The sequence below is a fragment of the Papio anubis genome, chromosome 3 (genome assembly GCF_008728515.1).
Source record: "Papio anubis isolate 15944 chromosome 3, Panubis1.0, whole genome shotgun sequence".
Taxonomy (NCBI): Eukaryota; Metazoa; Chordata; class Mammalia; order Primates; family Cercopithecidae; genus Papio; species Papio anubis.
This window is the reverse complement of record NC_044978.1, coordinates 33,436,716-33,450,138: the sequence shown is the minus strand read 5'-3', so window position 1 is coordinate 33,450,138 and position 13,423 is coordinate 33,436,716. Positions and strand designations below refer to the sequence as shown.

The 13,423-nt window shown below is 38.9% G+C and overlaps 1 protein-coding gene across 1 annotated transcript in view; it reads right to left on the bottom strand.

Moving 5' to 3' along the window:
• Positions 1-2,010: 2,010 nt before the first annotated feature.
• CTSO (cathepsin O) overlaps positions 2,011-13,423 on the bottom strand; it is a 29,942-nt gene continuing 18,529 nt past the window's right edge. The window contains exons 6-8 of the mRNA XM_003899297.2: positions 7,732-7,895; positions 6,536-6,628; positions 2,011-3,950 (exon numbers count right to left, since the gene is read on the bottom strand). Coding sequence (XP_003899346.1) covers positions 3,916-3,950; positions 6,536-6,628; positions 7,732-7,895 — 292 coding nt within the window. The 3' untranslated portion in view covers positions 2,011-3,915. The remainder of the gene's footprint in view (positions 3,951-6,535; positions 6,629-7,731; positions 7,896-13,423) is intronic.

The window sequence follows — 13,423 nt, the reverse complement described above, 5'->3', positions numbered from 1 at the left end:
AATCATACATAATCTTCAAATAAAGACAATAATAAGGTCATAATTACACCTAATACAGTACAGCTATCCTTTGTACAACTGGAAGTGCACCAATCCCCAACCCAAATGCTATTACATAAAGTTAACAACACTTAAATGTTGATATGAAGTAAACAAATCTGACATCACATGATAAAGCAAAAAGAAAGGAAATAAAATGAATATATTTTCTTAGTACAAGTGTATATATGTGCAAACATGTTCTCAACAAAATAAGGAGGAAATACTCATGACAATTACAGTCCTCATTTCTGCAACTTGTCACATGGCTGAAGCTGCTATTGATGACTACCTTATTCCACTACCCCCATTCCTTATTCTCTTTGCCTTCAGCAAGAACTTCAGCAGGTCCTGGTTTCTTACCTGGTGGAGTGACGCAAACCTTCATTCCTGAAGTGTCTGGACCATTTGCAGTCCTGCCAGGATTGGGCTGTTGGAGTTTCCCACTGACATTAATCACAGGACATGGCAATACTAAGAGATACTCCAAGGGATCTCCTGTGCTCCAAGCCTACTCTCCCTTACCTCCATTGTGGAGTAGTAGACTGATTTCATCTTGATAGTCCTGGTCAATCACCCTGGCCAATCTGTAACTCCCTTCTTAGCCTGTTGTATTAGTCTATTGTTATGCTGCTAATAAAGACATACCTGAGACTGGGTAAGTCATAAAGGAAAGAGGTTTAATGAACTCACAATTCCACATGGTTGGGGAGGCTTCACAATCATGGTGGAAAGCAGAGGAGAAGCAAAGGCATGTTTTACATGGTGGCAGGCAAGAGAACTTGTGCAGGGAAACTCCCATTTATAAAACCATCAGATCTCATGAGACTTATTCACTACCATGAGAACAGTAGGGGGAAACCCCCCTCATGATTCAATTATCTGCACCTGGCTCTGCCCTTGACATGTGGGGATTATTACAATTCAAGGTGAGATTTGGGTTAAGACACAGCCAAATCATATCATAGACTATACGGTTATATTTCATTCTTTACATCTATATTTCTTGGTGTGACTAAGCTAGAAGTTGCAAGAGTTTTATCAAAGGATATATCAGTTATTCTTAACATAAAAATCAAAATAATTTAGACTGCAAGTTCCCACCCTTGCCCAGTCACACTTGCTTCTAGTGCTGAAGACTCACTTTATAACTTTTAAATGGGTTAGAAAATCACTGTAAGGTTGGCTAATTTAGTATCCACTTTGAGATCTTTGTGAAACTACATCCAGAAACATGTTGATGACTTTCATTATGACTTCTAATTATTAGATAAGGATTTTGTTGCTTTGACTTAAGCAGTTTGTTATGGCTGGAGCACAGCATAAGAGTGATTGAACTATGCAGCACAGCAGCAATCATGGTTGAAAAGGTAGAGAGGAGCTTCTTCATGAAAGCTCACTTAAAAGAGCTCGCATGGTATCATAGGCACTGGGAACCCTTGAATGGTTGTGAACGGAAAAATTGATATCTTTGAGAAATGTAAATGCAGGGGGAACAAAGTAGATGGACTATGAGAACATTGATCTGAATCAGCGGACTCTGAGTCTGGATTAAGGGACATAGAGTATAATGGGTAGGCTACTGAAAAATGGAGATAAATGACACTAAAGAACATTGCAACTAAGAAATGACAGTAGCCACAGGAGGTAGGTAATTCATTGATGGGTTACCAAGGTGTAGATGACCTGCTTAAACGTTTAGGATTTGTCTTAATTTTATTGATTGGGTGATTCCATAATGTTGATTCTGTTAACCAAAATAGACGCTCTAGGAGGTAAAGGAGATTTTTGTTGGGAGCGGTGGGAGGAGTTAGGGAGGATGATGAATGGAGTTTTGGAAACACTGAGGTTAAAGTGCCTATGGAGAAAACCAAAAGCTGGATATATTAATTTAGAGCTGAGAAAACACGGTAAATATAAAACACGTTAATACTGTGTTGATGAAATGTAAGCCATACACTTAAGAAGAGGTTCTTTTTAAACCAAAGTCAAATGTAGGTTGTTTTATTGTAAATATCATCAAAATCCACAACAGCAGAAACATATTAATCATTTTGAAATTTAAAAATCCTTTAGAACTTGAGAAAGAGTATTAGAAATGCATTTATATCACATAGAAAGTCAGTAGCAAATACAAACTAGACAAGCAGGACATAGTTCTTTTCTGGCATGCCTGAATAATAAAAATATTTATCAATTAAAATGTCAATATCTGTCTTTTTGGAACACCTCTAAACCTGAGTCAACAAACATTCTTTTGGGATTGGTTCTGATTGGTGTAAGAAGAGAAATACAGCATTTTGTTTTTTTATTTTGTTTATCTAATCACAGGGAAGGATAAACAAAGGGCAAAAGTGACAGAAAAAATTAGATGTCCTTGAATTTTTTTAGTGGTTGCTGCTGCATTTCATGTTTCATTTTTGTTAGATCATATACATTAGAAAAGAATGACAAAGTTTAGAGAAGAAATATGTACGTACATAGTATCAGAAATAATTTTCTTGTATTGACTCATTTAATATGGTTGTACTTATATTCAACCAGAAGGTCAACTCTTTTGCTATAAGGTTCTCACACTGCTAACAAGAAATGGCTTGTTTCCTGGTTGCAGGTCATGAACAGCACACAGTGTCCCTTCTAGGCACACTGGATTATTGATCACTGCACAGATGCAAATTGCACCTGAAATCACTTGTGCAATTAGTGATGCAAGAGTGATCACAGGAATCAAGACCGGGAGCCAAGGGAAAGGAAAACAGGTGCACAAAGAAGCAGTTCAGATGGGAGACCGGGAAAGCTAAGGGGAAAACTGGGAAACAGAGTCTGGAAAACTCACAGATTGACTGATACCCAGGGGTAAGAGATGGGACTTTGATAGGAGTGGTGCCTATGAATTAGGGGAGGAAGGAAGAGGTGAGATCCTAATGTTGGTAAAAGTATAGAGACAAAGGGAGCCAACTAAGTGGCCAGAAAATAGAAATGGAAAGCAAAAATGAGACTTAATTCTTTAGTCAGGGAAGCAAAGCCACCAGGAAAACTTGAGAAAGAGTAAGAGAAAGAGAGGGAGAGAATATGAGATGATATTTTGATATTTTGATATACTAGAGAACAAAATATTATTCTCCAGTATAAAAAGAACAAAGTAAGAAATATGATCTATTGGATTCCTATTCACAATGAAAATTATCAAACAGTAAGTTGTCTCTTAGACAATGCTACTAGAAGTTACTTCTGTAGTTGCCTTATTGTTCATTTAATTTCAGTTTAACTGAAGGGATTTTACCCTTTTCCTTCCTTCTACGTGGTCACTCTGCTGTTCAAAGAGTAAGCACCATTTGTTTGCGTAAAGCAATTGGTGTTGCAAATCCTTCCAATATACCATCTCAGAGGGCTGCTAATATGATGAACTGTACAAGGAACACAAAATTTTAGGTTGGCCGTTCTTGTGTATAGGGGTAACCTAAAGCTAGTAATTATACCCCACAAAAGAAAATAAATTCTTATGACCTCTTTGATCCCACCTGAAATATCTCATAATAAACAATCAAATAAATAACAAGCAAACAAAAGTAAACAGCAGCCTCCCCCAGTTGCAGTGACCTAAAATATTTCCTAATCTGAATTTCATCTCAGGGCAGGAAACTCTTCCATCGGCTTCCTTGCAGCCTTCTGCGCTGGAGTGTGTCCCACTGACTTTGGTTGTCCATCTCCCTACAAGAAGGTAACATTCTGAAACTTAGGTTAAATACTACCGGGTCTTAGAATCTTTTGTAGTTAGTTGCTGAAACTTGAAGTTGAATAACACTTTGAAGTACTATGTTACACTGCATTATGAAAACCTTCATTTTGTAGCTGTCTCTTCATCTGCCCAACATGTCACACAAATATAGAAGAAACAGAATCTGCAATACCTAAGGGGAAAAAAGGAATCATTGGTCTATTTCCTCTTTAGATGCTTTTGAAATTGTAAAATAAAGCAATTTTTCATTTGGGTTCAGAAAGAGTTAGTACCTACTAAGAAAATAATGTAATACTTATCACAGCTTGTCCATGTAAACATGGTATCATCAAAGGCAGATATTAGAAGAGATTAGGCATATTAGAAGTATGCCTAATATTTTCGTTTTAAGAAACTAAAATAATTTTAAAGATTTTAAAAATCGACAACAAAAACTACTTGTTAACTGAATAAATGTATGCATCTGGAATCTGTATTGAACTAATACATTATTTCTTAGAGGCAAAATAACTTAAGAAATTATTTTAAATGCAATTTCATAACTCAAATTCTAAAATTTGAATGTGGGTAAAACTTTAATAAATCACAAGTGTGCTATGCTTTCTTTACACACAAGAACACAGACTGCAAAATCATGGCAAAAGCAATAACTAGCCTATCCGAAGACTGGTTTTTATTGTAACTTACCATATCTTCGAAATCTCTTGCAGCTATGAAATACTATCTGCCTTATACCATTGTTCATAAGAGTAATATGACATCATTGTAACTTTCAGGGCATATTCACTTTCAGGAAGAATTTCAATCCTTGTATGATCACTAACCAGGCATGCCCTTAAAGATTTATATTATGAAAGCAGGTGAAGAGCAGAAATGATCTCCACTCACCCTTAGTAGCTGAGGGATGGAGAAAGGCTGTGGTGAGGGATGTAGTTATAACTGAGGCAATTATAACCAATATTTGAATTATGTTATTTTAACACTCCTGTCAGAGGTTTGAAAGCAGTCACCCCTCAGCCCAAATCCAAGATCCACCACTGCTGCAGTCAGACATAATATATGTTTACCAGCAAGAGTTCAATGATTAGCATCAGTAATTTTTTTTTTTTTTTTTTTTTTTTTCTGAGACAGGGTTTTGTTCTGTTGCCCAGCTGGAGTGCAGAGACCTGATCTTGGCTCACTGCAACCTCCGTCTCCCAGGTTCAAGCGATTCTCCTGCCTCAGCCTCCCAAGTAGCTGGGATTACAGGCGCGCACCACCATGCCTGGCTAAGTTTTGTATTTTTAGTAGAGACGGGATTTCATCATGTTGGTCAGGCTGGTCTTGAACTCCAGACCTTGTGATCCGCCCGCCTCGGCCTCCCAAAGTGCTGGGATTACGGGCGTGAGTCACTGCGCCCGGCCAACATCAGTAATTTATCTGCAAGTTCCAAAGATGTACAAGCTCCCAGTAATGCTGAAAAGTGGAGGCCTGATGGGGTTGCTAGTGCTCTGGCCAATATATTTCTGTGATGTTGACTTTTTTCAATGAGTAACTTATTAAAACTGTCTCATCAGGGTGACAAAATAGATCACTCATGAACTCTCATGGATTCTGCCTTATGGAATGATTGGATAATAATCATTAAACATAAACTTTCAAATTTTTCTGGAACTAATCAGTCTCATAATCTGAAAAATTCTGCATTTTTAAAAAATTGTATATATGTTGGAACAAATTATAATGAGAAATGACATGATTGCTCTAATATGTAACTCAGTTTGGGTCTAGCTTGATTCAGAAAATACGCTGATTTCTAAACCAAAAGTTTTAGAATATAGGTTTGAATATAGTTTTATAACATAGTTAAAATTCTTAACCAGCTATTTTAGTTTGGTTGGTGGTCCATTTAAAAAGTTGTCATTCAGGCCGGGCATGGTGGCTCACGCCTGTAATCCCAGCACTTTGGGAGGCCGAGGAGGGCGGATCACGAGGTCAGGAGATCGAGACCATCCTGGCTAACATGGTGAAACCCTGTCTCCACTGAAAATACAAAAACAAAAAATTAGCCGGGCGTGGTGGTGGGCCTCTGTAGTCCCAGGTAATCAGGAGGCTGAGGCAGGAGAATGGTGTGAACCCAGGAGGCGGAGGTGGCAGTGAGCCGAGATCGCACCACTGCATTCCAGCCTGGGAGACAGAGTGAGACTCCATCTCAAAAAGAAAAAAAAGTTGTCATTCAATAAAAAAGCATGTTTGGTATTTGCCTAAGCCTCTCAATTCTAGTGGGTGTTTTGCTAGAATTTTGTAGATGGCAAGGGGCATATGAAGTCACAAACAATGCTAATGCTCAGTTTCAATATATTTGAAAACACAGAAAAACTTTTGATAGTCATTGAGCAGATATTACAATACACAAATTAAGAAAACGTTATAGTTATGAAATATAAATTTGGAACAAGAAGACATTTCTGCAGGAGTCCACTCTCCTAAGCTTTGTGTTTATCTCGTTTTTAAAGTAATTAACCTTGGTAAATTATTACTTTATCTTATGTTTTAAGATATACATGTAACATATATTTTTTACTAAGGTCCCTCTTCCTTTTTCAAATACTAATATGTTTAACAGTTCCTCTTGTAAAATACTTTTTTTGTTCATCATTTGGTTAAAGGACAAAAACTATTACTGCTAAAGTGATTTGAGTATATTGTAACTCTAAAATATTCAAATAATCTCCTTAATATTTATCTCGAGGTTCTAAACACAAATTTATGACTTACCACAAACATTACTTCCCATTTTGACATGGGCGTAACCATCTACTCCCCATGAACTTCCCCAAGAATTCCGCACAATCCAATATGGAGTGCTTCCTACAATGAAACATAAATGGTAACAAATTCTGAAAACTCAACTTCGTTATGAATGTTTAAGTTTCTTTATTTTAAGTTGGATTCTTGATAAGGATAGTAGCTCTGAGAAGAAGATTAAAAATGTAATGTAACTTAAACTACTTTATTTTAACTAAGTAAACCTGAGCAGTACTTCGGGACACACTCCAGTCAGTAGAAATATATGCTTGAATTCACTTCCCTTTATACAGGGACTGCATAAAATGAAAACAAACACCAATTTCCAATGAATGAGAAAAAGAAACAAAGAACTGATACATACATATGATAAAATAATATGCACTTACCTTTTCCCAACAATTATTCTAAATATTCCAGATAGTTTTATATTGATAAAAATTATCATCATTTTAACAAGATATCCACCCAAAAGTTGACAGGTGGAATCTGACAAGACATTTATATTGGGAACAGGTCCCCCAAATCTGGCGATAAACTGGCCCCTAAACTGGCCATAAACAAAATCTCTGCAGCACTGTGACATGTTTGTGATGGCCATGACACCCACGCTGGAAGGTTGTGGGTTTACCGGAATGAGGGCAAGGAAAACCTGGCCGAACCCAGGGCAGGAAACTGCTTAAAGGCATTCTTAAACCACAATAATAGCATGAGCAATCTGTTCCTTGAGGACATGCTCCTGCTGCAGATAACTAGCCAGACCCATCCCTTTATTTCAGCCCATGCCTTTATTTCCCATAAGGAATACTTTTAGTTAACCTATAATCTACAGAAACAATGCTTATCATTGGCTTGCAGTCAATAAATATGTGGGTAAAGCTCTGTTCAGGGCTCTCAGCTTTGAAGGCTCTGACACCCCTGATTTCCCACTCCACACTCTGTATTTTGTGTGTGTGTCTTTAATTCCTCTAGTGCCACTGGGTTAGGGTCTCCACGACCAAGCTGGGCTCAGCACATTTACACCTAAAAGATTGTTGAGAAGTTGTGAAGGTCTTATGAGGACTTAGCCATAGCAGAACCAAATTTCAACGTTGTACAGGATGGTGATCATGTTGCGGTCAGCATCCAAGCTGGAAAGCAATCAACTGAATCTTATCAGCACTTACCTGTTTTATCAAACCCAGTTATGAGAACTGCATGATTTGCTTCTCCACTAGAGCAGTGATGCTGTATAATGCCTCCCAGATAATCTTGCCAGCTCACTGCATCTACTATGACTACCAAAGGGCCAAAGGTAAGAAGTGCTTTTGCCATTTCATCTTCTTGGTTACTACCAAAAGAGGAAATATTTGGTTAGAAAATTTAGTTTTTAAGGTAAAAATAACAATGATTTATATAATCTGTGTATGATTCTGAGTAGGTTTGGTTGCAGTTACAAAGGACCTAAACAATGGAAGCTAAGTCGGAGAGATTGGTAGTCTATGGTTGGGATAGGGTTACAGGATATCAAGAATCCAAGCTCTTTCTCTATCATTGTGTTGCTATTCAAAGGTCTCCATTTTCAGGGTCCATTCATGGTCCAAGATGGCTGCTGGGACTCCAGTCATTTAACCCATATTTAAGACAGTAGAAAGGAGAAGTGGTACATCTCTGTTGAAAAGACTTCCCAGAAATAACACACAACACTTCCACATATATCTTCACAGATTTCATTGGCCAGAACTCAGTCATATGACTAAGTCTAGCTTAAAGGAAGATGGGGAATGAGTTCTGTAGCTGGCTGGAAAGTCAGTGAAGATATAGGGCTTCTTTTATTAAGGAAAGTGGAAAGACTGGATATTTGGAGATAACTTGCCATCTCTGCCATACCGTGAGAATCAAGAGACTAACTTATGTTAGTCACTTTCAAATATAGAAATTATAGGGAAGGGCTACCCAAAAGTGGCTAATATAATTATACAATAGTAGAAATGTTAAACAAATATTTTAAAAAGACAAGAAATGTTAGGATGCCAGATGAACTAGGTGTTAGACTGTGAAGACTGCAAAATACACAATTATTGTTTTCACGTACGGACATAAAGTCTCATATTATACAACATTTGTCCTTCATCGATCTTACAAGTGAGTGATCAAATCATTATTGACATTTTTCAAAGGACTGCTTTCTGGATGAAGGATACTGAAACAAGTTCCTAGTAGTTCAAGCCAGTAAGATAGCATTTTGTAGTTTACTGCTACAGCAAGCCAGGGGTGGATTAGTGGCTTGAAAGAGTAAATAATCTTTCATGATGACCAGCTGGAGACCAATTTCTAGAGAGGGAATATTTTGTCCACAGAGGAGCAAAAAGTTGACTGCATAATAATGGAATTTGTTGAAATAGAAACTATATACTCATTTTATACATTTATTCATGTTATCTATTAGCACGAATATCTGCTTTTTGACATAAGCAGACATTTCTAATTTTTGCTACTGTAACACAGTTCATATTAACTAAGATGATCCTGAGACAGGCAAAATTGTAAAGTTTTTAAAAGGGTCATGATAGGTTACAGGTTTTTAATTATCCCACACCTGGGTTCAGATTCCAACTATACACTGCAGCCCTTCAACCTACTGTGCAGAATCAATATAAGGATAAAATTATGGGATATAATTTTGCAAGACATGAATTATGTAGCATGCCCAGCATATAAGTTATACTCGAAGTTTACAATAAGGATTATTTATTTCCCTCATTTCTAACTTATCTAATAACTAATTTTGTTCCCCATAGGATTTAGTGTATAAAGTACATCTTATTGTATCAAAATTCTTTGAGTATTTCCTGATTTAAACATGATATATATATAATAATCTCTCTATCAACCAGAACACAGCTGTCTCCACCAATTTGAGATAACAAAGGATTACTGGAAGTTCATCTCATCAAAGATCCAGTTTCAGGGACATCAGGAGAAAAGCAGAAAGATCAAGAAGAAGGAATATTTTTAGAATGCAAAGGGTAACTGACATTGCAGAATCAAAGAAACAATTTAGTAATAATCCCTGATTTGGGTTAGAGCTGAAGAAAAGATATCAAAGATTAGAAGTAAGAAATAGAATGACAAGCCTCAGTCATAAGCAGAGGCAAATGTTCCATTTGGCCCCAGAATTGAGTGGCATTGCTATCATTTGTCTTTCAGAAAGATGTCAGGTTTTAGAGAGTTCAAATATGCTCCAGACAGCATTTTAATTTTCATTATTAACCCAATATAGAACTACTATCAACATGTACATTCTTGATAATGGCTATATTATCAAACATTGATTCCATGAGTTTACTATTCATTTCACAGATTAATAATTTCCAAAACCTACAGTCTTCAAAGAATTTTCCTAAATTTTATTGTCATCAAGATGCGGCAATGAAGGCAAGTCTGACCTCTTACCGACAGTTCATGATGTAGATTTCCATCTCATCTTCCCTAGAATTCAGTGCGTTACACTGTGTCTGAATTTTTCTGACTATTGTTATATGTAGTAGGTTCCTACAGTTTTTGTTTATTTACATAGTCATTCTCATATTCTAGTTTGAGTTCTGAAATTTCTGGGGTCTGATAAAAATTCACGAAGAACCCTGGGGATCATTTTGCTTTAAAATTAGATTCTATTTTTATGTTTTAGAGGATTTTTTTCTCTTCTTAGATGTGTTCGGGTTCTGTATAATGTTTTAAAGAGTGTTTGGCTGAAAACCTAAGACCTCATGACCTTACCAATAGTGTTGGGAGTAAAAACACAAGCTTTAGAGTTGAACAGATACGAGTTCTAATCTGACTCCACAGTTTATGAGCTGTATGGCCCTCCCTGAGTCTCAGGCATCCATCCTATATGGAAATAATATATTGAAGTACAAAGGACCAGGTCTTGTGCCCAATTTGAGCAAATGCTTTGGAAGACCTTCCCACATCCTCAGGGTGTCACCAATGCAATGCACACTCACCCAACTTGCAACAATGAGATCCTGCAGCCCTTTCCCTGAGCTGTTTTCCTCCTAGAGCCCGGAAAGCAAGCCCAGTCCCCATCTCTATCCCCAGCTGCACCCTCAACTAATGAACCAGGGAAGACAACAATCATCAATTTGGGTGGGATGGCACTGAAGTGTACATTTTACCCTGGCCGCCAGAGTTCCCCAGCAGGACTAAGCACGAGGTTAGCCACAGCACTAACTGGCTTAATCAAGAAACCCTGCTGCCCTGGTTCTCTCATTTTCCCACCCCACTACCAATCTTTCCTGGGATCACTTCCTAGGTGTTCCAACTGAACTCTTGCTGTCTCCTTCTAAATCTGTTCCTGTCTTAGACTTTCAAGTTTCATTAATGGTAATTCTATTTTTCAGTCATTCAGATCAAAAGGCCGGGAATCCTCCTAGACTCCCTTCCCTCTTATCTCCTCTCCAATAAAAAACTGTGTAGGGCTTTACCCTCTGTTTAGGGTATGAATCTATACATACCCCTCATCTCTCATCTCCAAGGCCATTCTTCTAATACCCTGTTCTAAGGCTGCTACTGCCTGGGGACTGATATGGTTTGGCTGTGTCTCCACCCAAGTCTCAAATTGAACTGTATCTCCCAGAATTCCCACGTGCTGTGGGAGGAAGCCAGGGTGAGGTAATTCAATCATGGGGGCCAGTCTTTCCAGTGCTATTCTCGTGATAGTAAATAAGTCTCATGAGATCTGATGGTTTCATCAGGAGTGTCCGCTTTTGCTTCTTCCTCAATTTCTCTTGCCACTGCCATGTAAGAAGTGTAAGAAGTGCCTTTCACCTCCCACCATGATTCTAAGGTCTCCCCAGTCATGTGGAACTGTAAGTCCAATTAAATCTCTTTTTCTTCCCAGTCTCGGGTATGTCTTTATCAGCAGCATGAAAATGGACTAATACAGTAACTTGGTATTAGTAGAGTGGGGCATTGCTGGAAAGATACCCAAAAATGTGGAAGTGACTTTCGAACTGGGTAATAGGCAGAGGGCTGGAACAATTTCAAGGGCTCAGAAGAAGAAGGAAAATGTGGGAAAGTTTGGAACTTCCTAGAGACTTGTTGAATGGCTTTGCCCAAAATGCCAATAGTGATATGGACAATAATTAGGTCCAAGCTGAGGTGGTTTCAGATGGAGATAAGAAACTTGTGGGAAATGGAGCAAAGGTGACTCTTGTTATGTTTTAGGAAATAGACTGGCAGCATTTTGCCACTGCCATAGAGATTTGTGGAACTTTGAACTTGGGAGAGATGATTTAGGGTATCTGGTGGAAGAAATTTCTAAGCAGCAAAGCATTCAAAAGGTGACTTGGGTGCTGTTAAAAGCATTCCATTTTAAAAGGGAAACATAAAAAGAGCATAAAAGTTCAGAAAATTTGCAACCTGATGATGCAGTAGAAAAGAAAAACCCATTTTTTGAGGAGAAATTCAAGCCAGCTGCAGAAATTTGCATAAGTAGCAAGGAGCCTAATGTTAATCCCCAACATCATGGGGAAAATGTCTGCAGGTTATGTCAGATACCTTCATGGCAGCCCCTCCCATCACAGGCCTGGAGGCCCAGGAGGAAAATGTGGTTTCGTGGGCTAGGCCTAGGGTCCTCATGCTGTGTGCAGCCTAGGGACTTAGTGCCCTGTGTCCCAGATGCTCCAGCCATGGCTCAAAGGGGCCAACATAGAGCTCAGGATGTGGCCTTGGCAGCTTCCATTTGGGGTTGAGTCTGTGGGTGCACAGAAGCCAAGAACTGAGATTTGGGAACCTCCACCTAGATTTCAGAAGATGTACGGAAATGCCTGGATGCACAGGCAAAAGTTTGCTGCAGGAGCAGGGCCTTCAGGAAAACCTCTGCTTGGGCAGTGCAGAAGAAAAACGTGCGGTGTCTGACCCCGAAAGAGTCCCACGGGAGTTGTGAAAAGAGGGCCACTGTCCTCCAGTCCCCAGAATGGTAGATCCACTGACAGCTTGCACCATGCACCTGGAAAAGCCACAGCCACTCAATGCCAGACCATGAAAGCAGCCTGGAGGGAGGCTGTACCCTGCAAAGCACAGAGGTAGAGCTGCCCAAGACCATGGGAACCCACATCTTGCATCAGCATGACCTGGATGTGAGATCTGGAATCAAAGGAGATCATTTTGGAACTTCAAAATTTGACTGCCTGCTGGATTTTGGCATTGCATGGGCCTGTAACCCCACTGTTTTGGCCAATTTCTCCAATGGCTGTATTTACCCAGTACCTGTATCCCTATTGTATCTAGGAAGTAATTAGCTTGCTTTTGATTTTACAGGCTCATCGGCAGAAGGGACTTCTCTTTTCTCAGATGACACTTTGGACTGTGGACTTTTGGGTTAATGCTGAAATGAGTTAAGACTTTGGGGGACTGTTGGGAAGGCATGATTGGTTTTGAAGTGTGAGGACATGAGATTTGGAGGGGCCAGGGATGGAATGATATGGTTTGACTGTGCCCCCACCCAAGTCTCAACTTGAATTGTATCTCCCAGAATTCCCATATGTTGTGGAGGGACCCAGAGGGAGGTAATTGAATTCATGGGGGCTGGTCTTTCCCATGCTATTCTCGTGACAGTGAATAAGTCTCACAAGATCTTATAGGTTTATCAGGGGATTCTGCTTTTGCTTCTTCCTCATTTCCTCTTGCTGCTACCACGTAAGAAGTGCCTTTTGCCTCCCGCCATGATTCTGAGGGCTCCTCAGCCATGTGGAACTGTAAGTCCAATTAAACCTCTTTTTCTTCCCAGTCTTGGGTATGTCTTTATCAGCAGTATGAAAACAGACTAATACAGGGACAGTATGACCTGATCTCCTACTAGTCTTGTCTTTTTTC